At 46.6% G+C, this 25,122-nt stretch overlaps 1 protein-coding gene across 1 annotated transcript in view; it reads left to right on the top strand.

Annotated features, from left to right (window-relative positions):
- The window catches only part of LOC311595787 (lipoxygenase homology domain-containing protein 1-like), a gene marked incomplete at its 3' end in the record, with an annotated part of 76,104 nt that overhangs the window by 23,476 nt on the left and 27,506 nt on the right, over positions 1-25,122 (top strand). Inside the window, exons 8-16 of the mRNA XM_084778754.1 lie at positions 3,769-3,923; positions 5,112-5,272; positions 10,812-10,888; positions 12,645-12,841; positions 15,567-15,759; positions 18,009-18,169; positions 20,969-21,443; positions 21,897-22,051; positions 24,478-24,611. Of these exons, the coding sequence (XP_084634880.1) occupies positions 3,769-3,923; positions 5,112-5,272; positions 10,812-10,888; positions 12,645-12,841; positions 15,567-15,759; positions 18,009-18,169; positions 20,969-21,443; positions 21,897-22,051; positions 24,478-24,611 (1,708 nt within the window). The remainder of the gene's footprint in view (positions 1-3,768; positions 3,924-5,111; positions 5,273-10,811; positions 10,889-12,644; positions 12,842-15,566; positions 15,760-18,008; positions 18,170-20,968; positions 21,444-21,896; positions 22,052-24,477; positions 24,612-25,122) is intronic.

Below are 25,122 nucleotides of genomic sequence, written 5' to 3'. Positions count from 1 at the left end.
CACAGGGTGGATCTGTGATGGCTGATTTTATCGCCAACTGACTGGACTTAGAATCACAGACGAGAGTGACACACACTCCTGGATATATTTTGAGGTTGTTTCAGAGGAGATTAACTAAGGGGCAGGGACCCACCCAGATTGAGAAAGACCCATCCAGAATGGGTGTGAAGCCATCTCATGGGCTGAGGGGTGCACAGAGAAAAAGAAAGAAAAGGAGACAGTGAGCCAAACATGAGCCATCATGTCTCTCTGCTTCTTGGCCATGTAGCTGTGAGCAGGCAGCTTCGTGCACTTGCTGCCACAGCTGGGAGGCATTCTTGCTCAGTCTTCCTACAGGATGCTCTTTGTCTCTTTAATCCCTGAACCATAGAAAGTATCATCTCCCTTAAGTTCCTCTTTGTCAGGTATTTGGTCACAATGGGAATAAAAGTAAATCAATATACCTGCTCTTGTTACATAATCTTCAGAAGAAATGGCATCTTTTTTCTTTAAATGTATAGAGGATATCCACAGTAAAATGTCTGAGCATGGGCCTTTCTTTGTGGGTAGTTTTTAAAATTATTCATTTTAAAAATTTCTAGGAGTCTGTTTCAAGTCAGTTTTGGTAGTCTTTCTTTAGTTCCACCCTATTCATGTTGCAGGAGCTAAAGTGTATTTGTTTGTGATAAGATACTTAGATCCACGTCCATTTTCACAGTCTTGGTATAATAGATGTCCTTGTGTTGTTCAGCTGAGGACAATTTTCAACTCTATTATTTTTTCTTGTTCTCTCTGCCCCATACCTAGGCAAGCTGGTGGGAATATATGGGTTCTCTGCTCCTTGGCACTGATGGAAATTTTGTTCTACCAGGCCCCTTACAGGATCTTTTTGCCTTAATCTCATAAATTCTCTTACCTACCATAAATTCTGAAGCTCTTTGCTACCTCAAGATATGTGTGGACCTTCTTCTGGCAAGCTTTCCCTAGAACACCTCACCATGTCAACGATACATCTTACATTGGCCGGTTGTGTGTAGCAGCATCATGAGCCTTCTTCTCTGCAGGGTACCCATCATGCTCTGCTTTTTGACTGAAACATTAATTCCATTTATGAGTCATGTATCATGTTTAGGATTTATATCTGTCATATGATTTTTTTAAAACTTTTCACTGATTCTTTGTGAATTTCACCTTATGCACCCCAATCTCACTCATTTCCCTGTCCCTCCATGTCTGCCCACTTCCACTGCAACCTTCCTCCCCCCCCCCCCCACAAAAGAAAACAACCACAACAGCAACAAAGCAAACAACGGCAACAAACATCTTGCCGTGGAAGCTGTGTTGTGTCACAACTCTTCTCTGATATCCTGTGGTCACCCCGTGCCATGGAGAGCTTGCATCTTTGGATCTGCAGACCCAGCCCCTTCAGGCGCTCCAGCAGTTCATGGACGGGGTAGCTGTGGGCGTGGGTCAGCTCACAGTCCTGAGTCTGGGCCTGGGAGGTAGCTGAGTTGGCCATCCTGGCAGTTCTCCTGTACCTGGCCAGCTCTCTGGTTTTGCTCAGGCGAGGGGTGGGGCCAGCCTTTTTACTACATTTTATTTCACTTACTTTCTAAGTAGTCTCCCCCAAATTACAATCCACAGCTTAACTTAGAAGAATCTAGTTCAAAGTAATGTCAACTTAATTTTAGTGGTATATAAAACCTCACTCCACTGCACAACTACAACTGTTGTCATTTAAATTGTATCTTTGGCCAAAGACAATACATGCAGTAAACATTGAACCTGACCCGGATCTAGCTAACGGACAGGACATTCTCCACCATTGAGTGAAGAGTGGGGATTGACTTTCACATGAACTCTGGTGCCCCATATTTGACCATGTCCCCTTGATGGGGAGGCCTGGTGGCACTCAGAGGAAGGATAGCAGGCTACCAAGGAGAGACTTGATACCCTATGCGCATATACAGGGGGAGGAGGTCCCCCTCAGTCACAGTCATAGGGGAGGGGAGTAGGGAGAAAGCAGGAGGGAGGGAGGAATGGGAGGATACAAGGGATGGGATAGCTATTGAGATGTAATATGAATGAATTAATAAAAAGGGAAAAAGTAAATTGTATCTTTGTCTTGCGTATATGATTCCCAATATTGGGAATTTGTATCCTTACATATTACAGACTTACCGGTGCAATTTTATAGTTAGTGTTCTCTGTTGTGTTTTATATAAAGTCTGAGAAGGAGGTGTTAACAAAGTACAAGTACAGTGTCTTTGCCATTAACGCTTTATCTTTTCTGATGACTCATAATACTCCAGGTAAACTCAAGTTACTGTCTACTGTCTACTGAGAAGATACCCATTAATATTTGTTACAGAGATGGTCTTTTAGTGATGGAAGATTCTTGAAGTATTTGCTTATTTTGGAATGCTTTAATTTATCTTTCATCCAAAGGGTAGATTTAGTGGATATACAGTCCATGGACAATGGACTTTTTCTTTCAGCTTATTGAATATAGCATTCCAGTGCTTTCTGGTTTCCATAGTTTTAAATGTAAAGTTGTCTGTTAATTTTTAGTGAGTATCCCTTGTGTTCAATTTTCTGTTATTCCTTTTAGAGATCTTCTTTTGTCTTGGACTCTTAGAAGTTTTATTATGATGTGTTTACAAGTAGATCTCTTTGGATTTCTCATACTCAGGTTTCATTTTGTATAAAATCTCAAATACACAGGTTAATATTTTAAACACAAATTTGGGGATTTTGGGACCATTTTATATTCAAACATTCTTTTAGTCCTTGTCTACATCTTCTTTATAGGGCTCTCACCAGATTTCATGGCTTTCAATGGAATGCATCTGCCTATGATGACCAAAGTCATAGCACCAAGACCTGGCCCTTCAGATATATTTAACTGCCATCTTACTTCTGCTTTTTAAAATATCTAATTGGCATCACAAATGTACAGTGACCAGAATCGAGCCTTGATTTCTATTCCCAACAACATCCTTTTTTCTTCCTTCCTTCCTTCTTTTCTTTCTTTCTTTCTTTCTTTTCTCCCTGAGACAAGATTTCTCTGTGTACCTTGGCTGTCCTGGTCTCAATTTGTGTATCAGGTTGGCCTTGAACTCTCAGCGATCCACCTGCCTCTGCCTCGCTAAGTGCTAGGATTAAAGGTATGTGCCACGACACCCAGATCCCAACCATTTCCTTACCCCAAACCTCCTATTCCTTATGAGCAACTCTCTACTATTTGCTCAAACCAAAAGCTGACTTCTCTCTTTCTGACTCATTACCAACAATTGTCCCTAAATTACATCATCAGTGTAACTGTTGCCTTCTCTCCATTTCCACTGAACCTTAGCTTGAAGTGTCACTCTTTTCTTTTCATCCAAGACTCCACAGAGGGGGCTTATTAATAACTCTGATCAGGAGGCTGTAGTTAGGCTTGGCCCATATGGGAAGGGACAATGAGGCAATCGTTACATATATTTCATATTTCTGTTCCCTGCAGATTTAAGAGTCTTACCTCTGGAAATTAAGGTCTGGGAAGTCTGAAGTAGGCCTCAGGAATGTGAATTCTTGTAAACAGTTCCCATGGGTTTTTGATGACTGATGGTCATTAAGAGCCTCTGGTCTGTCTAAGCCAGAGCTTAGCTCCCAAGTGGCTCACTGCAGTGGGGTTTGGGACGGTTGGGAGGTAATGGATGACTTCCTAGGTGACAGAAGAGGTGGATGGAGAACTTAGGCATGGGAACAGAAGCAGCCAGCCAATGGTGTCCCATTTCTGTCTGTCAGTGGCCCGCTACCGTGTGACTGTGTGCACAGGGGAACTCGAAGGTGCAGGGACTGATGCCAACGTCTACCTCTGCCTTTTTGGTGATGTGGGGGACACGGGAGAGCGACTGCTTTACAACTGCAGGAACAACACGGACCTGTTTGAGAAAGGCAATGTAAGTTGCAGTGCCAACCCACCCCGGCTTTGTCCTGTCTTCCCTACGCTTTCAAAGTAGAGCTGATGGCTAGTGATAGGACCTCAGCAATGAGATAATAACTGAATGAGGGCAGTAGAGTCTAAGGAATCCAGGTAGGAGCCACTTCAGGGCACAGAAATGCCTGGTTGATTGGTTACCTGAGCACTTGGCTCACTGCATTTGCTAACCTAGATGGCAGCTGCAGGGCTCCCTGTGCTGTGCAGCTAGAGGCCAGAGAGCCACCATAGGGAAAATGTGGTCTCCTATGCACTCCTCAGGTTGGGAAAGACACTGGGCATTTCAAGCGTGTCCTAGAGGACCCAGACTGGAAGAAACCAGAAGAAAATAAATATTCTCTATTAGGCATGGTCACTGGGGGCAGCTTGTTCATATGTTTTTTTTTTTAAAGAGAAACCAAGAAAAACACTGAACATAGATGTGAGAGAACTGAGGTGCATTGCTAGGCACGCTATAACGTGTTAGGTATAACCCTATGTTACACTAACCATCAAGTGTATTTACTGTCAGCCCAAGGGCTGTAAAGCAGTGCAGAAGGAACCAAATAGGTCCAGGGAAAGTCAGCCTTGGACCACTCACTCCACCCTCCTGTGCCATACTTTCTTTGTATCTAAAAGGAGGGAAAGGATGCCTACCCGTGGCCTGCTATTATGACGATTATAAAGAACCGATAGACTGAGTGAGGGTCAGATGTGGCTCACAACATATAGTAGATGCCCAGTAAAGAGTCAGTGCTTCAGTGATGTGAAGTTGGTGAGGAGTTACAGGTGAAAGGGATTGGTAGATGTCTTTGCTCTTCCCGCCTCCATTTACCCTTTACTTGGTGAGGGAGGGGTGAGCCTTGGGATGCAAATGGAGGACTCTGTCTGAGCCAACCCAAGGTTGGGCACCTGCAGGCTGTTCTGCTAAAGCCCTTCTGACCAGGAGGTTGCAGGTAGACTCTGTCCATCTGGGGAGGGCCAATGACATGATCGCTGCATGTGTTTTATATTTCTGTTCCCTGCAGTAGCTTGTGCACACGTGTAAAGAGCTGTGCCTCATCCTTTCAGCTCTGCTTTCTGACTTCCAGAGTGTGGACCCACTTGGTGTTGGGTCTCAAGGGAACCACCCTCTACATGACTTTGCTTACTTTTTTTTTTCTTCCTGAAGGCTGACGAGTTTACCATTGAGTCTGTCACGATGAGGAAGGTGAAGCGAGTGAGGATCAGACACGATGGCAAAGGCTCAGGCAGCGGCTGGTACCTGGACAGGGTGTTGGTGAGAGAGGAAGGGCAGCCTGAGAGCGACAATGTGGAGTTTCCATGCCTCAGGTACATATGTCCTTTGCCACCCTTTCTTCCAGCTTGTACTGGAGAAAGCCTCATGCCCCTTACTAGGAACTATAAGAAAAACAGTGGCACAAGGTGGCAGCTGCTGCAAGAAGGAGTTGGCCTTGTAGGAGATGTGTAGAGCTGAGTTTCACATTTCTCCTTCACCCCTGATAGACAGAGGTGCTCCAGTGCACACCTAGTGCCAACATGATGAAATTAAGTGGGATATTGGAGAACTAGTTAGATATAGAATGAATGTGGATACAAGTTGGATTATAGTTTGAATAATCCAACCGCATCTCTTCCCTGGTCACATCATTTCAGGCTGTCTCTCCTGCAGGCTCTGTGACAATGGGAGCTCAGTGACCTTGGCAAGACAGACAGGGAAAATCCCAATGGCTTCACTTAAGGGACTGTAGCTAGCAGTTTGTGGTCCCCAAATCTTGTGTCACCAATGCGTAGGATGCCACCAAGCTGACTTTGTTTGCATTCCCTTCATCCAACTTAAGAGAGAGGACTTGCTGTGTGATTTTTCCTGAAGCATTCCGTGCACAGCCAGCAGCTCCTGGTGATTCCTAAAGTTGTCAACAGAGACATTTTAGAACAAGGAGAAATATCAGTATTTTGCGAAAGCCCAGTGTTTCTCAGTCACTTGTGTGAATACCTGGGAGGAGCACGCCGCCAGATTAACTTGGGGCCTGAGCTCACACAGGGATTCACTCTTCACCTGATCTGCTTAATTCTCATGGTAGGGAGGGCAAAGCAGTTTTGAGCCATTTCAAGTGTGTGTATGTATGTCTCTCTCTCCCTCCTCTCTCTCTCTCTCTCTCTCTCTCTCTCTCTCTCTCTCTCTCTCTCTCTCTCTGTGTGTGTGTGTGTAGTGTGCAGACTCCTGTGGGCTCCTAGGAGACAGTCGTGAAGCTACCAGCATGCTGACATCTATTTAGCAACACCTCATGGCAAAACTAGGTTGAAGCATTTGAAGCTGAAAGGAAATAGCTTTTTAAAGCTACGTCTATTAATACCTCAAAAGTATTTGGGTAGCAACAAAAGGATGTGTCATGGTTGCCTTTTACCAATTGGGAAGGACTAAGGGCTAGGTGAATGGAAGGGACAAGGAACAACAGGCGGGATTTTCTGGTGGCTGGTGACCTATCTGCTTCCATCAATGGCCAGGCGACGCGCCAGCCATCTCTCCTGCAGGCTCTGTGACTAAGGGAGCCGTCAGTGACCTTGGCAAGACAGAGAAAGGGAAAGCCACAATGGTTCGATTTACGTGACTGTAGATAGCAGTCTGTGGTTTCAATATCCTGTGTCACCAAGGCTTAGGATGCCACCACAAACCTGTGTGTTTTGGAGTCTCTGTTTCATCTCTCCATCATAGCCCTAAACCCTGCATGAGTGAACAGCATTTTAGTGTTAGCTAACACAAGCTGATGGCATGGTCCCTGGGGAGTGGAGGCTCTTGGGATTTGGGCTAAATGAGAAGAGATGAAGAAAGCATGGTGTGGCCTCATTGGCTCTTTGGGAGTCCTGAGCTGTGTGCCAGAAGGGGCAGGGAGGAAAAGAAGCCTTGACTTCCTTTATAAGCTTGTGTGTCTGTTTGACTGCATTAAGCGCAAACTCAGTCACCAATAATGTATAGGGGTATCATTAAAGAAAATAAATTTAAAAGCTCACCCTTGGTATAATTTCACCTAAAGAGAGGCAGGATTTGAATTCTTTACTTCTCCCTCTTGGAATCATGTTGTTCCAGTCTGTCTGTTGTCTGAGTTTGAATCTGTGCTGGCCTGAATTCCATCTTGTGAACTTGTCTGTCCCTGGCTCTGAGTCTTCATGTCCCTAGCAGAGGGCTTTGCTCTCTCTTTTGTTGGGCAGCACAGACTATCCGTGGGGGAGGAATGAGGGACACAGAGTTTTACAAGAGACCACCATTGACCCCAGCTGACCCAGATAGCAAGCAGACACCGTGAAGCCATATGTTCAAATGCCACTTCCAGCATTTACAGTGGATATTCATTTTATTTTATTTTATTTATTTTTTTTGTTTCTTTAAATTTATTTATTTATTTATTTATTTTTTATTTTTATTTTTTTCTTTTTAATTAATTTATTCATATTACATCTCAGTTGTTAGCCCATCCCATGTATCCTCCCATTCCTCCCTTCCTCCCACTTCCCCCCTACTCCCCTCCCCTCCCCTAAGTCTGTGTCTGAGGGGGATCTCCTCCCCCTGTATATGCTCATACAGTATCAAGTCTCTCCTTGGTGACCTATTATCTTTCCTCTGAGTGCCACCAGGCATGGGAAGCCACTTTCAATGAGGAATGTTTGGATTAGGTAGGTCTGCCTGTGGGCCTGTTTTTTTTTTTTACTTTATTAATTTATTCTTGTTACATCTCAATGATTATCCCATCCCTTGTATCCTCCCATTCTTCCCTCCCTCCCATTACCAGGAAACTGAGACAGAGGGGAGGACATTCTAGTGGGACTCTAGATGAGAGAACCATGGGAGAATGGCAAAGTAGAAGGATCCAGAGGGTCCTAGAAGCCTACAAGTAGAACATTATGATAGGCAGATTTGGGCACAGGGGTCCCGCTCAAACTAAGGCACCAGCCAAGGACAATACAGGCTGTAAACCTTAAACCCCTACCCAGATCTAGACAATGGACAGAACATTCTCCACAGTAGAGTGGAGAGTGGGATTTTACTTTCTCACATACTCTGGTGCCTCAACTTTGACCATGTCCCCTGGAGGGGGAGACCTGGTGGCACTCAGAGGAAGGACAGCAGGTTACCAAGAAGAGACTTGATACCCTATGAACATATACAGGGGGAGGTAATCCCCCTCAGGAACAGTCATAAGGGAGGGGAATAAGGGATATTCATTTTATAAGGCAGCCTTCAGCCTATCTTCTGTTTTCAGCAAATAGTTATAACACTCATACATATAAACGCACATGTATTACTCTTGGGTCAGCGGCATGAAGAGTTGATAACTAAGCTCACAACTATGCTTGCTTAGGTTGTAAAAGCTAATGGGAAGTCTAAAGCAAGTGAGATTGGTGTTACACTATTTTCTTAAAGACAAGTTAAACAGGTGTGTTGTACACAGTAGGATCACAGACTTAAGTCTTAGGTGCCCTACTGATGTACTACCAACCTTGCCTGTGAGGGCCAACTAAAGTTCCAGTCTTTTAGAATGCAAGAGATATTTTTATTATAATATTGAATATTCCATCATCACAGGCTTGGAGAGCTCTGCCTGCTCAGCAGTGTGAAGGGAAGGGCTTTGAAGACAAGCATCAAGGCATGAAATGGGGAGATACTCTGCCGAGACAAAATGGGCTTGGTCTCTGTGAGTCTCTAACACAAGGTTCATGGTCTCTTTTTGCCCAAGAAATTTATATGTTATCCTGGGTGTCTAGGTCAGTAAAATAGCTATACAAAGCCAATATTATGAATACTAAATCATAAAGAAATCTGTAGTAAAATAACTATTTGAAATACATACAATTTTTGGAATACATACATTTTTACCATTTTTTAGATACAATCAATTTTAAAATTATTTTTTAAATTGGTTATCTAATTTGCTAATGAGGTATATACATTTGTTTATTTTTACAAGAAAAACTTAAATATTGTCTGTAGAGTACCTTCAGTACTTTTTAGAACTGACTGATATCTTTTTAAAAAATATTTTATTAATTTATTCATATTACATCTCAATTGTTATCCCATCCCTTATATCCTCCCATTCCTCCCTCCCTCCCATTTTCCCCTTACTCCCCTCCCCTATGACTATGACTGACAAATGGATTGAACTAGAAATGATCATAATGAGTGAGTTAACCCAGAAGCAGAAAGAGTCAAATGGTATATACTCACTTATATCTAGACACTAGCCCAAGGGGCATGTCCCGTGAAAATCTTCACTGACTGACATCTTGGCTTTCTAACTGTCAATGTCGATAACTCTGCTTTGCACAAATAGGTAGTGCAAAAGGGCAGAAAGATATTTAGGATTGTTTCAGAAGTTGCCGGAAATTCTGTTTTAACACCAAGCCAACGTTCATCTGATAACCTTTAAGTCAAACTCAAGTCAGAAATTCAAACATCAACTATAAAACTTAGATGTTCTAACACAATAAAATCCAAATAAATTCTGATTTGGCATTTTACTGAGAAACGATGGTAGGAAAATATTAAAAGTCTTTGTGTTTCACGAGGAAGCCATTATGCTTCTGTGAGAGCAGAAAGGAGTTGTATGTACAATAAAAAAAACACTGTAATTCACAACATACAGTGGTCTCAGATTGGGTCCAAAGAGCTTCAGGTTGCATTGGCGTCATTACATGTGATAACATATGCAGGAAAATTATGCATATTGTGTGCTCAGAGCTAAGACTAATGTGAAGTCACCCACACAGCACAGGCAAGCACTGCCACCTTGGATTTATTATTATTATTATTATTATTATTATTATTATTATTATTATTATTATTATTAATTCTTATATTTATCATTCTTATTATAATTTTCTTTAATTCAGTTTGGGTTGTTGTATGTCAGAACCACTCTGCTGCTGCCTCAATCCCAGGACACTCACCCCAGTTCTCTGTGGGGTCATGCCTCACCCTGGAGCACGTGATTGGCACTAGGTTACAAACTAGCCTGCCTACGGCCTATAAACAACTCATGTTTGCACAGGGTTTGTTTCTCAGGCATGGCCTCTGTGTTCTAAGGGGACAGTGTCTTGGTGGATGTCCCCCATTTCTTCCTCTGGGGGACCACCAGCAGAGGGCCATGCTTACTATGACACATTGACAAGGGATAGATAGCGGACCTGAGCCCAGAAGGCCACAGACTTATCTTTTCGTGAAGTCAAACCTCACCTGTTATTGAAGGTTCCAGTCCAACCCCGTCACTGCGAACCCTTCTTCTTTCTCTAACTCCTTATGGCGCTCACTTTGCCCAGCCCTGCGCTCAGTACCTGGTATAGTCAGTCTATCCTATCTTCTCTGTCCTATTGTAGGCTTTGAGTAGCCTGAGCTGGGCCCTCCTAATGGGCCCCCTTTCTGCTTTCTCCCATTTAGAGCCCTTGTCACAGGGTCACAAACTCACAGTTGACCCTGAGAAAATGTGTTTGACAACAGCAGTGGCCTTTTATCATGATCCTGTGACCTTGCCCAGCAACTCTGTTTCTCACTTCCTGAGTTCTGTCTATGTGGGCCTTTTAGCAACTTCTAGACTTTCCATCCCAGGATATTTTTTCCCCTGGGATGCTCATCTCTTGTTTTCTGGCCATTATCTTGCCATCTTTACAAACTCGGCCAGCAGCCAGCCTTCTACAGAGTCCCCCTCTTCTGGTTTGGCTTGCAATACTTTGCTAGGAGATCTCAGGGACCCACTCTCTTTTGCTGAACTCAAAGCTCTGGGCCTCCCTGGTGACTCTGCACCAGGCATGTGATGATTGGAGTGTCTGTCCATCCCATGCAAAAAACCTAACACTCCCCCATCCCCTTTCTCTCAAGGTGGCTGGACAAAGACAAGGATGATGGACAGCTGGTTCGAGAGTTGCTACCCAGTGACAGCAATGCCACGCTCAAGAGTGAGTTGTCCTGATGGCCAGGTGATGGGTGTCCACTGGGCATGACAGTAGCCGTTCCTCAGCTCAAAGAAGATGCATCTTCACTATATCTCATGAAAAGTAGCTCAGGGTGGTAGAGAAAAGAGGCGCTTGTGGTCCGGAAGACTCTTGATTGTCTGTGCTTGAATGCACAGCCCAAGTGCGGCGTGGTGTTAGGCCCTGAATGCATATGTGTCAACAGAGTAATAAGAACAATAACACCAGCTGTGGCTCCAAGCACATGGACCAATGCTTTGTGAGCAGAGGTGCATTCTGAAGGGACTGTTGAATAAGGACCTTTAAATGCTGAGCCTTGTCCTGGAGCCCTGGTCTCCTTCCTAGTGTTGTGTGTTCAGATGCCCCATGTTTTGATCATGAGCTTTAGATGAAATTTAAAAGAAAAATATGCCCAGAATCCCAACAATGCAGCATTTCATGTTTCCAGGGTGTAGCTCATCGGAGCCCTGCAATAACCCCCCAAGGGGAGGCAGGGCTGAGGCTGTCCATTTGTCAGATGGGGAAACCAAGGTCTGGAAGACATAGACACTGACATTTACCTTTACTAAGGTCAGATCGCACAACTGGAAGTGGAATACCCAGTGTTGGGCTCAGCATCACAGAGCCTAAAATGGGGGGTGGGGTGGGGGGACAGGGAAGTGCTCGAGAGGAGAGGTCACCCATGCTTCCGACAAGAGGACACGCCATGACCAGAACACTCAGACTTGTGGCCAGGACCAGTTCCCAGAGCATCTCTACCTTAGATGGCCGTTCTTCCCGCTTCAGCAGCCCTCTCATCTCACCATTGCATAGGGCCCCCACCCTTCTGCTCTCCTCGTCATAGCCTTGGACAAAGTTTGCACGGAAAGGGGCATAAGGAAGACGTCTGCTCCTGCAGCATCTTTCATCATTGTTTCTTCCAGTGCCCATGGACGTCACTGGTGGAGCTGATCTGACAAGGGCTAGGCTGCAGATAGCCCCAGGCATGGCATCTCAGCTTGTTTTCTCCAGACCCCTAATTCCACTGGAAAGACCCCCCCCCGAAGAAGCAATGGGTGATGGGCCTTGAAATCTTTCTCCTTTGTCTAAGAGACAACCCTGGGACCTACCTGGACAACTAGAGTGCGGCTCGTGCTCTTCCATAACTTATCATTTCCTCTGGTGCTCTTTATCCTTGCACACAGGCTGGTGCAAAGATTTCTGGGAGATAAAATGAGACGTTACATGATGTTCCATTAAGGCAGGGTACAGCTTTAAATACATATCAAGGGTTTACTCCTGGATGACTTCACTGTTACCGCCTGTGTCAAGCACTTGACCTGAGCTTTGCACCAGGCTAGGATGACAGCACTTGTAGTAATGGCATAGAATGTGTGCCCAAAGTGATAAATACTAGAAAGCGCTATTGCCTTTAGCGCCAATTCCTCCCCCATCAGAAGTTGGATCAGGGGGTTTCTGGAGATGCTTTGTCTCTGAAATGTGGGTGCTCTTGTCTAAAATTTACTCTCCTACTCTCAGCACATTCATCTCCTACAGAATAGGAGGAGGTGAGGCCCTGGTTTAATAGATGAGGGGGCTCCACGGAGATGGAGGGAGCCCTTACTCCCAGTTACAGGATCCAGGTTCCAGACTCCACGGTTCTGACCCCTAGCCTGGGTCTTCCCTCCCCTCCTTTTCAACACCTCGCTCCTTGTACAGCCTGCACTAGCTTCCCCGTCTCTCTCTGCCTCTGCTTGTTCAGACTTCCGCTACCACATCAGTGTAAAGACCGGGGATGTCTCTGGAGCCAGCACCGATTCCAGGGTGTACATCAAACTCTATGGAGAAAAAGCTGACACCATCAAGCAGGTTCTTCTTGTCTCTGACAACAACCTCAAAGACTACTTTGAACGTGGCCGCGTTGATGAGTTTACACTGGAGACCCTGAATATTGGAACTGTAAGTGTCCATCCTAGAATTAGGTGATATCGACCCACCGTGTTCCTACACTGACCTGTATGCGTCCACATCAACATTCACATCTGCGCTGCTGTGCACATGGGTGAGCCCATTCTGAGGGGAAAGAACTGCACACTTCAGGGCTGTTAGTGAGGTATTTCATTTCCCCCATGGCCAGAGCAGCTGCAGATGCATGAGCAGTAGTTACGGTTCTAGAACCTCTTTGGGGCCATAATACACATTTTTAGTAACTTTACACCCAGTGATTTTGCCTATATTGCCAGGATTAGTATAGATGGAGCAGGGATTCTAGAGGAGAGGACACTGGGTTCAGGGAGGGAAAAGAGAGAAGAAAGAACCAAATGGAAGGGCTAAAAATATTTCCCAATCCCAGACTTGAGTGTGCTTCTGACTTGTGTTCCAAAGTGCATACTTCATGGGCACTCCTGAGAAATGCTGCCTTGAGAAATTGGTCCCTAGAGTCTGTGTCTCAAGGTTTCATGTGGCCTTGCTGTGGGCCGTCTGAGCAAGCTGGCCACTAACTGGGAAGGCAGATGACTGCAACAGAGGGAAAAAGCAGAGCCAGAGTAAACTGAATTCAACTGAGTTGAACAGAGGTTTGCAAGGAACTTAAAGTAGGGAGAAAAGCTAAGAGGATGGTCAGTAGGAGCTGGCCAGCATTAGAGTAGAGAGAAGGGGGTGAGGGGAAGAGCAGACAATGGGGAACACAACTGAGTTTGCTAATCACCCTCTATCAGTATTAGGTTCTTATGCTCCAAGACTCCAGAGCCAGGAGCTGGGCTGAAAGCTCAGCTAGACTGGGACCAATAGCCAGTTGTATTGACAGCACTGAGTTTTCTCAGGTAAGGGGCCAAGGGTCATTCTAGAAATGTGCCTGTGAGCCACTTAAACTCTACTAGTGATTTGCTTAAGTCTTTATAGGTCAAGGTTGACACTCAGTCAAGAAGTAGCCTGATCAGGGAGGGTCTGGTCCAGGTGACACTCTTTCCTGACTTCACCTGGAGAGACTGGCTTAAATGATGACACTAGCATTGGGGACACAGTCCAAGTTGTTTGCATCAGGATTTGTGTCACACCTACCAATCTCCAAGTGTCACCTGATGAGCACTTGCGTGGGGCATTCCCTTCGGGACCTCATCATGTCCATCCCTCCTCTCCTGTGGGTGCTTCCCCCTCTTTCAGGTGTTCTAGAGCTCTCCTCTCTCGTCAATCCACATTCTAGGGAAAGATCTCGTGACAGTCACTTATCCATTGAGGTTAATGAACTTCAAGTGCATTTACATTTTAAGCCGAATCAATAATTGTGAAACGAAATAGTTTGTTCCCTTTGCTGAAGGATGTCTGGGTGCCTGAGGGGAGGGGTTGACAGTAGAAAGCCATGGAGACCTGTCCTCAGGTTAGTGAAACCCCCCTCAGTGAATAGTGCGGCCAAGAGCTTGGGAGCCTAGCATTTCCACTGAGCTGCTAAGTGCAAGTTACTGAACCTTTTCATCAGTTTTCTCATTCCGACTGATGGAGGTGCCTGGGGATTGCTGTTAGTACTGCATATGTTAAAAACACCCACATGCTTATAGTCAGGCCAGGTATATGCTGTTAAGCAGTGACGACACCTCCAGTCCAAGGTGATGTATGCTTGAGTGACAATCCATGTCCTTAGGGAGCCTAAAGCCCTCTCACTAGCAGACACGTGCCCTTGTCCTTGCTCTTCCTCTTTGCATTTGAGGGCTCTCGGGCATTATAATCTTAGCTGGTTTTCTCCTAGCCATTGCAGGGGCTTGCGCTGCACACACTCAGCTGTGGCAGTATTTCATAAACAGCTGCAAAGAGGCACTTAGGATGTGGGAAAGCAAAAAACCAGGGCCTGAGTGGACAAGTGTCTAAATGTGGACTGTGAGCAACAGTCAACGTTAGTGTCACCCTCTAAACCATTACAGAGAAGAGCTCAGGGCTGGAAGGATTCCCAGAGGCCATCTGCTGATCCCTTCTAATGTTAAAGTTACCCTGTGTACAGCAGCTCCACAAAAATGAAAGCAGTTCACACCCTGAGAAACCAACGACACGTAAGGATGCTGATGGGACCATCTGAGCGCTCATCTCTGTTGTCTACAGGCAAAGATGTTGCCGTGTCAAATAGCAAAGCAAGCAACTATAGGCTGTTAATGGCTGGAGAACAATGTTCCTTGGGTCCAAGAGTAAGAGCAGACTAGACAGGGAACCACCATGTCCAGAGACCTTGCCTGCAAATTCTATCACCCTACAGGATGCAGATGACGAAGAAACAATGCGGAAATGTGCACAATGCTGTTATTACTTCACATCAAACCAGTGTGAAGCACTGACAGTCGCCAGACAGGCAGAGCACTTCACTGCTTCTGCGGCCACAGCCTCGTTTGTAAACCTAACAGGTTTCAAAGTCCTCGCCGACTCTACCCCCTTACATGCTTCTGCCACTGACCCTGGAAGTGAGTCAGATTAGGGAGGAGAGCATGGAGCCTCTGGGCAGGAAAAGACCACCGGGGTAGGCTGACCCCTAGGTTCCTGATTGCCAGAATAGAGCTTTTTCCCATGGATCTGAAGGCCCCATATGAGGGGAGATTTTTTTTTTTTTTTTTTTTTTTTTTTTTGCCCCAGTGCTCAGGGAGGTGAAGGCTTGATTATTTCTGCACACTGCTGTTCACACACTCTTTCTGGAGTTTCCTTCCAGATCAACAGGCTGGTGATTGGGCATGACAGCACTGGCATGCATGCCGGCTGGTTCCTGGGGAGCGTCCAGATCCGCGTGCCCCGCCAAGGCAAGCAGTACACCTTCCCTGCCAATCGCTGGCTGGATAAGAACCAGGCTGATGGGCGTCTGGAGGTGGAGCTTTATCCCAGCGAAGTGGTGGAGATCCAGAAATGTATGCACTGGGGTGGGTGGGGCGGGGGTTGGGTGGGGCTGGCTAGGTGGGGCCTCTTGTCCAATAGGAGAGGGAGAATGGGGGACTAATAGGAAGGAGAGGCCAGAGGAAGGAAGAGGTGTCACGTGGTGCCTGAGTCTTACCTCCTGGTATGGGGAGAGGAGACATGGGGGTGGGGCGAGGGTTTCCGGTTGTCCTAGTCCTGTGGTTCTGGGAGGCAACTGATGGGAAAAATGAGGACCCAATGGATGAAACTTTTATCCTGGAGAAATACAGAAAAGAAAACTAGGAAATGTGTATTCTCAACCCTGTGGGAAATTTGGGGCATAGTGTCCATCTTTCCTTAGGAAAGGAGGTCAGACTTTTTACTCAGTGAATGTCTGTGAGGTTTCTCCAGGCAGGCCTGCCCTGGACTCTGTAACGGCAGCTGTTAACAAAACCGGCCAAAGCCTTGTCCTTGTGAGTGAGTGCTCGCTCTCTTTCTGTCCAATAGAGAAGTGAGAACTCTGGGGAAAATGGAGCAGGCCAAGAAGGTAGTGGTGGGGCAAGTGGACAAGCTTTGTGAATAGGGTTTTCCTGAGGAGCTGAAGGTCAGGATGGTCCTTTTCTGTCTTCCAGTGTCCATGTGAGTCCTCACTCATGGTAGGCCAGAGGCTCCCAGGGCGCTGGAGGCTGGAGAAGGCAGTGGAGCAGATCGCTTTTCCATGGCCTCTGTATATCCACAGCTCTCCTGAGAGCAGCTCAGGCCACTCTCCCACAGCCAAACTTCCAGTGCAGGGCTTGATGAACAAACAGGGTCGCCTAAGTTAGGATCCCCAGCACTTACTAAACAGTTATGTGTGATGGTGTGGCAAATGGATCCCGGGATCTCACTGGCCAGGTAGTCAACTAGCTAAGTTGATAAGCTAAAGGTTCAGAGAAAGAACCAGTCTCAAAAAATTAACGTAAAAAGTGATAGAAGATGACATTCCATTTACATACACACACACTTATACACATATTCACACACATTCACTCATACATATACACCACACACACATGCTCACACAACACACAAACTTACACATACACACACACTTACACATATACATACATGCTCACACATACACACACCACACACATACTCATGCATACACACATATACACACACCACACACATACTCATGCATACACACATATACACACACATACCACAACAGTCTCACACACACACACACACACACACACACACACACACACACACAGAATTTCTTTTACCTGAACAAGAATTCTTATACTGTCTTCCAACAATTCCTAGAGCAGTCACATCATAGTCCTTGAGGGACACATCAAGTCTATTTCAGTTCCTCAACTGTCACCTACCAATAACATGTTTCTACCACCTTCTAACACCTTGATAAATATCATTTCAAAATATGGACAGCCTTTTATGTACAGAGCATGTGTTGATATAGTCTGATAGGTGCTTACATTTAAATAACACTGTCGTTCCAGCCTCTTGCCCTTTACTAAAATTAAGGAAAATAAACGTAGCTTTTGCTTCTTCTTGCCCTGTGGTGTCTTCCCAGTATCTTTAGCTTTATAATTAATTTATTTTGTTGCTACAGTGTAGCATTAATACACTGTAGTAGTGTATAGTATTATAGACTATATAACGTGAAATGAACACAAACCACTTGGCTTACAGTTCCATACTCTGAGATGTTCAGTGCCAATGTGCTGGCATTTAGTGAGAACCTTCTTGATGCACTCTAATATGGTAGGTAGGGATGGAGAAAGAAGGGGACAGACTCAATCTCAGCCAGAAGGGTTGAGCCCTCATGGCACAATCACCTCTTAAAGCCTGTACATCTTATAATAACAATTAGATTTCAACAGAGTCTTGGAGGGAACAAACATGCAAACTGTAGCAGGCAGGCAGACAATAGAAAGTGCCAGCTGGTGCACGAAGTCTCCCTCATCCCTGGTCTCCAAGGACACAGGCGTTGTAATGGATGACTAGACATAGCAGTCTGATTGCATAGGTTTGCCATTTCCACAACCTACTCAATTCTTCTACGCCTAAGCTTGTCCATCTGTGAAATGTTGGCTCATAGTGTTGGGGGTGGGGTTAGCTAAGATGGTGCCTGTGACGGGTCAGGCATGGGGGATGGGCTTGGCAAGCGCATGGGGGAAGGGTTGGGGAGGGATGCTTGTTGCTACCATTGTTGTTATAACTGACCACTTTGTTTCTCCTTCGTGTCCACCAGTGGTCCACTATGAGGTTGAGATCTGGACAGGGGACGTGGGTGGTGCAGGTACCACTTCCCGGGTCTTCATGCAGATCTATGGGGAAGAAGGCAAGACTGAAGTGCTCTTCCTTTCCAGCCGCTCCAAAGTGTTTGATCGGGCATCCAAGGACATATTCCAGGTAGGTGAGAGAGAGGCAAAGGGGATGCCAACTGACGCCTGGCAGTCAGTCGCTAAGGTTATGTGCTGGGTAATCTTATTTCCTCGGCCAACATCCATTGGAGGAGAATGCACTGCCTCCCTCCAGCTGAATAGGAGGTGCTACCTGAAGGACAGGTGGGGTCCCTGGAAGCAAGGAGCGAGGTGTAGAGTTGTGGCCTGGGAAGGAGAAAACATGGACAGTTTCCCATGTTCTACCTTGAGTGCTAACTTCTTTCTTAGACCTAAGTTTGGGGCCTAAAATGACTGAGTCCTTCCTGGTCCCACGCTGGCTCCATGCTTGAATTATCTGGTGATCGACCCTTCAGGAGAAGTGCTGCTTCAGCCACACCCCAAACCAGGCACAGCAGCCTATGGAAGTGGGGTGTGCTCTCTGAGATAGGGTTCTCTCAGAAGCTCTATTGTGACTTGGACTTGTTCTTTTCTTACCAATAATAGCACCAGTGCTGGGTCCCTCTGCTTACTCCTCGCCTGTGGCTGTAACTCTGAACTTCTCCCAGGCTGGTAACAAATCCATATTTCTCAGGCAGGCCCCTGAGAGGTGGCAGAGTTTGCTAATGAGTTTTTAATGACCTTGGGCTTCCTCCCTTCACATTTCAAGTCTTTGGCTAGAAGGAAAAAAAAAAGATGTAAATGTGAGCATATTGTTGGTACGGGAGGAGGATGCAGAGGCCATTGGGTAATTTATGCTGGACATGAAAACATGTTTGCGTGTATATATGTGTACAGGCACATGTGTGTGCATCTGCAGATGTGTGTAAAGGAAACATGATCATGCTGGGTGCTCCATGTGTGGTTTTGTGCCATAAACACCTTGGTCTTCAGTGAAGAGACTTCTCCAATGCCCTGGAAGGGTCCTAGCTTAGTTGGAGTCAGGCCATGATCACAAATGTCTGGAATATTACAGGTACAGGGCCCTCATTGGGTCATATGTCCTCACAACACTTCTGACAGGCCTGAGCCTATGTATCTGACCTTTCCAGATCTCCTCAGTCTCTTTGTCAGTATAATCCAGCCTTGTAATTACTGCCTGGCTTGCGTCACAGTCCCCTTTGCAATAAAAGAGCCAGTGTCAGATGTGCACCTGGGAAACTGTGAGCAGTCATAGAAACATAATTGAACAGAGCACAGTTGCCATTCCCTAAGCAACAAAGAAAGAGAAATTCTGCTTTACTTGGGCCCTAAGCACCATCTTGCTTGATGATTCCCTTCCAGAGGTGGGTTAGCTCTGCTGTGGTTTTCTCGCTATGGAGTTGGGGGAGTCGGTTCTCACCTAGGTCTGGAGTGAGGGTGTAGGACATTGACTGACTCAGGACAGCAGCCTCGCGTCTCCGATGCCTGGCACTCAGATGCTGTAACTGGCAGGACTTTGAAATGATGGGCTCAATATCAAGGGGCTCGGGAGAGACATCCAGAAAGGAACTCAGGCTAGGCTACCCACAGTGTCTGAGCCTCAGGCCCTCCCCTCTTCCTGAGACTGTGAGACATGGCACAGTGACAATGCAGTCTGAGGCTGCGATGAGCCGCTGTGCACTACTAGGCCCATGGAAAGAGACCGGAAATGATGGTCTTGGTCCTTAAAAGGAACTCACAGCATGTATTAGTTTATCTTCTCATTATTGTTACAAAATACTTGAAAAAAAATCAACTTAAGGACAAATGAATTTATTTCTGTTTATGGTTTCAGAACGATAAGGTCCTTTGTGGCATGGGGAGCAAAGTGGCAGAAATGTGAGGCCATGTTGCATCTACCGTGACGACATAGAAAGCAGCAGGGAGTGAGGCCAGGCTATTAAAAAGTTGAGGCCCCACTTCTGGTGACTCAGTCCCTTCAAAAGGGCCTCACCTCTTAAAGGTTTCACAGCCTTCAAGACAGTGCCACCATCTGAAGACTGGGTGTTCAGACACAGAGGTCTATGGGGAATATTTCATATTCAAACCAAACACAGGCTCTAGAGGCCCAAGGTGGCAGGATAGGACCAGAGCCAGCTAAGTCCTGGGCCAGCCCCTTCTGAGCTCAAGGGTCTGGTAAACCAAGGATGGGTAACTATGAGGGATGAGGACCTCTGAGGAAATGGGTGACAATGTTATTTGTTACTGCCAAAATAGCATCTTCGTGATAGTGCATACATTTCTAAAGAAAAACCAGGAAGATACTGGCTGAGTTTGGAGAGGGGGTTTGTTGTTTGTTTTTCAAGATAGGGGTTCTTTGTGTAGTGCTAGATGTTCTAGAACTCACTCTATAGACAAGGCTGGCCTCGAGCTCACAGAGATCGGCCTGCCTCTGCCTCCTGAGTGGTGGGATTAAAGGTGTGCGCCGCCGCCAGTACCAGGCTCTGTCTGTGTGTTTCTAAGGTAATACTGAGACCCAGGACTGTGAACAAGTTGGAGTTGGGGGTAAGAAGGGAATAACAGTAGGCCTGGCGCTGTGAGGGGGCTGTTTGAGTGAAGACACAGAAGCAAGAGAAAGGGCGAAAAGATGAAAAACAAAACAAAACAAAACAAACAAACAAACAACAAAAAAGCCCAAAAGAACAGGGAGACTGACTCTGTGGGAGTTAGAAAGAAATGTTTTTTTCCCTTAAGCCTGGGGAAGAGGCAGGCATAGCGGGAGAGGGGGAACTTCCATACTTCTGAGCGGAGGCCCAGACTGCTCTACACTGCAGCTCGGCACTGGCTTCACGGGCGGGGGGTGGGGGTGGGGGGAGAGGCTGGAAGGATGGCAGGAGCCATGTCAGCTACTGCCCTGCACTTTGCACAGCTGGAAGCGGCAGACGTGGGTGAGATCTACAAGATCCGGCTGGGACACACAGGCGAGGGCTTTGGGCCCAGCTGGTTTGTGGATGCAGTGTGGCTGCGGCACCTGGTGGTGCAGGAGGCGAACCTGACGCCGGAGGAGGAGGCCCGGAAGAAGAAGGAGAAAGACAAGCTGCGGCAGCTGCTGAAGAAGGAGAGGCTGAAGGCCAAGCTGCAGAGAAAGAAGAAGAAAAAGAAGAAAGGCAGTGACGAGGAGGATGAGGGTGACGAGGAGGAAGAGTCATCATCGGAAGAGTCCTCATCCGAGGAGGAAGAAGAGGAGGAGACAGAGGAGGAGGAGGAAGAGGAGGAGTATGGGCCAGGGATGGAGGAGGTGATTGAACAGTACAAGTTCGAAGTCAACCGCTGGCTGGCCCGGGGCAAGGAAGACAATGAACTTGTCGTGGAATTGGTCCCAGCTGGTCGGCCTGGTCCTGAGCGTAAGCCTGGAAAAAAAAAAGCTGGAGGGGGTCAGGGGTGCATATTTCCCCTAAAGGAACCAGGGAGGGGCCGGGGTGATTCAGTGTCCCTTAGATAGAATCTGAGTAGACGAGACCCCACTGTGGTTCATAAATAGCTCTCCTGACCTGCACCTGGAAGGTGACCGTTGACCCCAACTGTTTGATGCCAAGCACAGCCTCTGGCCTGTGCCTGTCAAAGGGAGAAGCATTGGCTTAGGGAAGAACTCCCATACACCTTGAGATAGTCACAGTTGGGGTTAAGGTAGGAGGGTTGCTCTTGGTTTCAAGTCTTGGGTGATAGCGGGTAGGCTGCTACGGACGTAGCTGTAGACCCTTCTTGCTTCCAGGACCTACCTGGGTACGAGGGATGGGCTGTGGTTCTAACTTGCGGTTCAGAGTGTTCTCAGTTGCTGCATCTTTCTGTGTCTGCAGCCAACACCTACGAGGTCCAGGTGATCACAGGGAACGTGCCCAAGGCTGGCACTGATGCCAACGTCTACCTGACCATCTACGGTGAGGAATACGGGGACACAGGGGAGCGGCCCCTGAAGAAATCAGACAAGTCCAACAAGTTTGAGCAGGGCCAGGTAGAGTGAGAACTCTCTGGCTTCTGGGTGGGTGAGAGCCAGATATGGACTATTTTGTCCATGGCAACCTCAGCAAACACCATGGCTGCTGTGCGTCTAAGAGTGTGTGGGTTGCATTCAGGCCACGGAGGCCTGGCTACAGCTACCCCTCTGTAAGCAGCAGTGTTTTGCAGAGAACTACGAAGAAACTAGAGGCAGATTTCTGCAAGGAAATCCCAGAGGCTAATTGGTCCTCGGAGGCAGCCTGAGAATACTGCCCAGTAGGACTAAGTGAGATAAGAGGGTTTAAACATATATTTAATTACATTTTTGTGTATGGGTGTATAGCTTGTGTGTATGTTTATGCACCATGTGCACGCAGTCCCCTTAAAGGTCAGAAGAGGGTTTAAGAGCCCCTGGAACTGGAGTTACAGACAGCTGTAAACTACCATGTGAGGGCTGGGAATCAAATTTTAGTCCTCTAGAAGAGGGACAAACGCTCTCTGCTGAGCCATTTCTCCAGCCTCTGAGTTTGAGGTCAGCTTTGACTACATAGTGAGACTCCATCTCACAAAACAGAGAGACACTTTGGGGAGGCTTGGTGGACAGGAATAACTTAATCCGGACAGATAAGTATGGTGTAGTTGTATGACAGGGACAACACCATTCTTGCCATGACCTTGAAATAGTGGCTGTGAAGCCTGCAGCCTCTTCTGAGGAAGGGAAACCACGAACAAAATGTGTGCACCTCACTCTTCCAAGTGTAAAGGAAATATGAAAAAGAACGCGGTTTCCGGTCCTTCAAGATCGCACAAAGAGCGCCTGTCCCTCTCTCCTAGTCTTGCCTCTCTCTCCAGATGAGATTCTCTTGTCAACACAGGAAGGGAGCACATTTCAAATAATACTATCATACTCAAGCTCACACCGTGGGCTATTTCCAATCCCTTCAATCCCGTGTTTCCTTTCAGCATCCTTCCCATGATTCCGTACTGGGTTTTGTTTCTGCATCACAGTGGCCACCTTGGAAAACTACAGCCATTGTGTTCCTGCGCCAGGGCACTGCCAGAGAGAACAGACTGGTAGAGTTGGTGCGGTCTGTGTTAGTACTGACTGCACGTTGGATAATAGCACAGCCATGTGCCATGCAACGTTGCAGGCGGTAGTGAAAGGCATGTGCGCTGTGGTCCCCTAAGAGAATATCACCTAGTGACATTGAACCACCTCAGCTTGTGTGAACACAAAGCGCTGTCTCTATTCTTAAGAGCCCATGACTGTATTGTGTTAAATCTGACCATTGCAAGGTATGGAACGAGAACGCCCTTGTTATTAGGGATACACATTGAAGTGTTTAGAGGTAAAGGATCATAGTATCTGCCACCTACTTTAAACTGATCCAGAAAAAAAACAGGCAAAAAAAGACAGGAGAGAGAGAGAGAGAGAGAGAGAGAGAGAGAGAGAGAGAGAGAGAGAGAGAGAGAGAAATTCAGCTAATGCTGGGGGGTGGGCAGCATTGAAGAGAAAGCCGACCATGGTTATATCTATTCCTGCAAGTTTTCTGAAGGTTTCAACTCTTTAAAAATAGAGTTTTCAGACAATATCCAGAAGACCCTATTCACTTAATGGGTCTCTGTTTTATCTTCTTCCTCTGATGCATATGGTGACCCACTGACTTGTGCATGGCTCATGTTCCATCTGTCTTCAACCAAAGGGAGGAGCACACCCACATCTTTTCTGCCAGTCTTTGTGGGTTTGCTCAGGCCTGGCTCATGGCAGGTATTGAACACAAACCTAGGGTAGAAGGAAACTGTACACATGTGTACACTGAGAGTAGGGTCTTAGCCTAGCCCTCCTCACACATACATACTCATCACAAGTGAAATCCAGTGGGGTGGTAGTGACGCACACCTTTAATCCCAGCACTCAGGAGGCACAGACAGGTGGAGCCTGGTCTGCAGAGCTAGTTTCAGGGACAGCAATGGATACACAAAAGAAACCCTATCTTGAAAACACAAAACAAAAGAAAAGAAAAAAGTGAAAGCCAAATTACTTGTCTTCTCCTCTGCCTCTCTCAAGGTCACTATTTTTCTCATTTCTCTACCTTCTTTGATACAATAATAGACAGAAGATGCTCTCCTGGGCCCAGATTAGAAAGCAATAGTGAAAGAACTGTGCATAGTCAAGTACACCAGTAATCTTAGCACTTGGGAGGCAGAGGCGGGATGGCGACAAGTTCAAGACCAACCTAAGCAACAAGCAGAGTGAAAAAAAAAACAAAAACAAAACCCAGAAGAATGCAAACACCAGGCCAAGGAGCTGCCTTTTTCCACACTCTAGCTCTGGTCACTTTGAGTTTTATGGTCTTCCTTTGGGCGCTTGAGAGGCTAGAGCCGATGGCAAGGGGAGGAAGGACATGCGTTACCCCTCTGAGTCAGTTTCTCTATTCCTAGACAGACACCTTTACCATCTATGCCATTGACCTGGGGGCTCTGACCAAGATTCGGATTCGCCATGATAACACAGGCAACAGGCCGGGCTGGTTCCTGGACAGGGTGGACATCACTGACATGAATAATGACGTCACGTGAGTGAGACTTGAGGGGAAGAAGAGGAGGTCATGTTTGGGGCTTGTCTTGTCCTGGAGAGAGGACCAGGTGTTCTGGGGGGGGGGGGGGGCGGTGGCTGAGGCCTGGATGAGTTTGACCATAAAGGACCCTGAGGGAGCATTGCTTCTCTTCTCTCCCTCCCAGAGGTTCTTGCCTTGTCAGATTGCTGTCTTCCGGAACACCTACTTCAACCTCTCATTTAACCCACAGCTTAGAGCACCTGGTTTTAATGCTCCGAGGACCAGAGATCAGTAAACTCTTCTAAAACAGCCACACAGAACACATGTCCAGTTCTGAACAGCACTTGGTCTCTGTAGAAAGCACAAATGCAGCCTTAGCTGAGTGTGCAGCTGCACGCCCCAATCCTAGCACTTGAGAGGCAGAGGCAGGCAGACTTCTGTGAGTGCAGGGACAGCAGGGCTGTTATATAGAGAGAGACCCTGCTTCAAAACAGAAACAACAAAAACAGCAGCTTTAAATGGCACTGAA

The sequence above is a fragment of the Acomys minous genome (genome assembly GCF_964271855.1).
Source record: "Acomys minous genome assembly, chromosome: 4".
NCBI classification, from domain to species: Eukaryota; Metazoa; Chordata; class Mammalia; order Rodentia; family Muridae; genus Acomys; species Acomys minous.
This window is presented reverse-complemented; position numbering and strand designations above follow the sequence as displayed.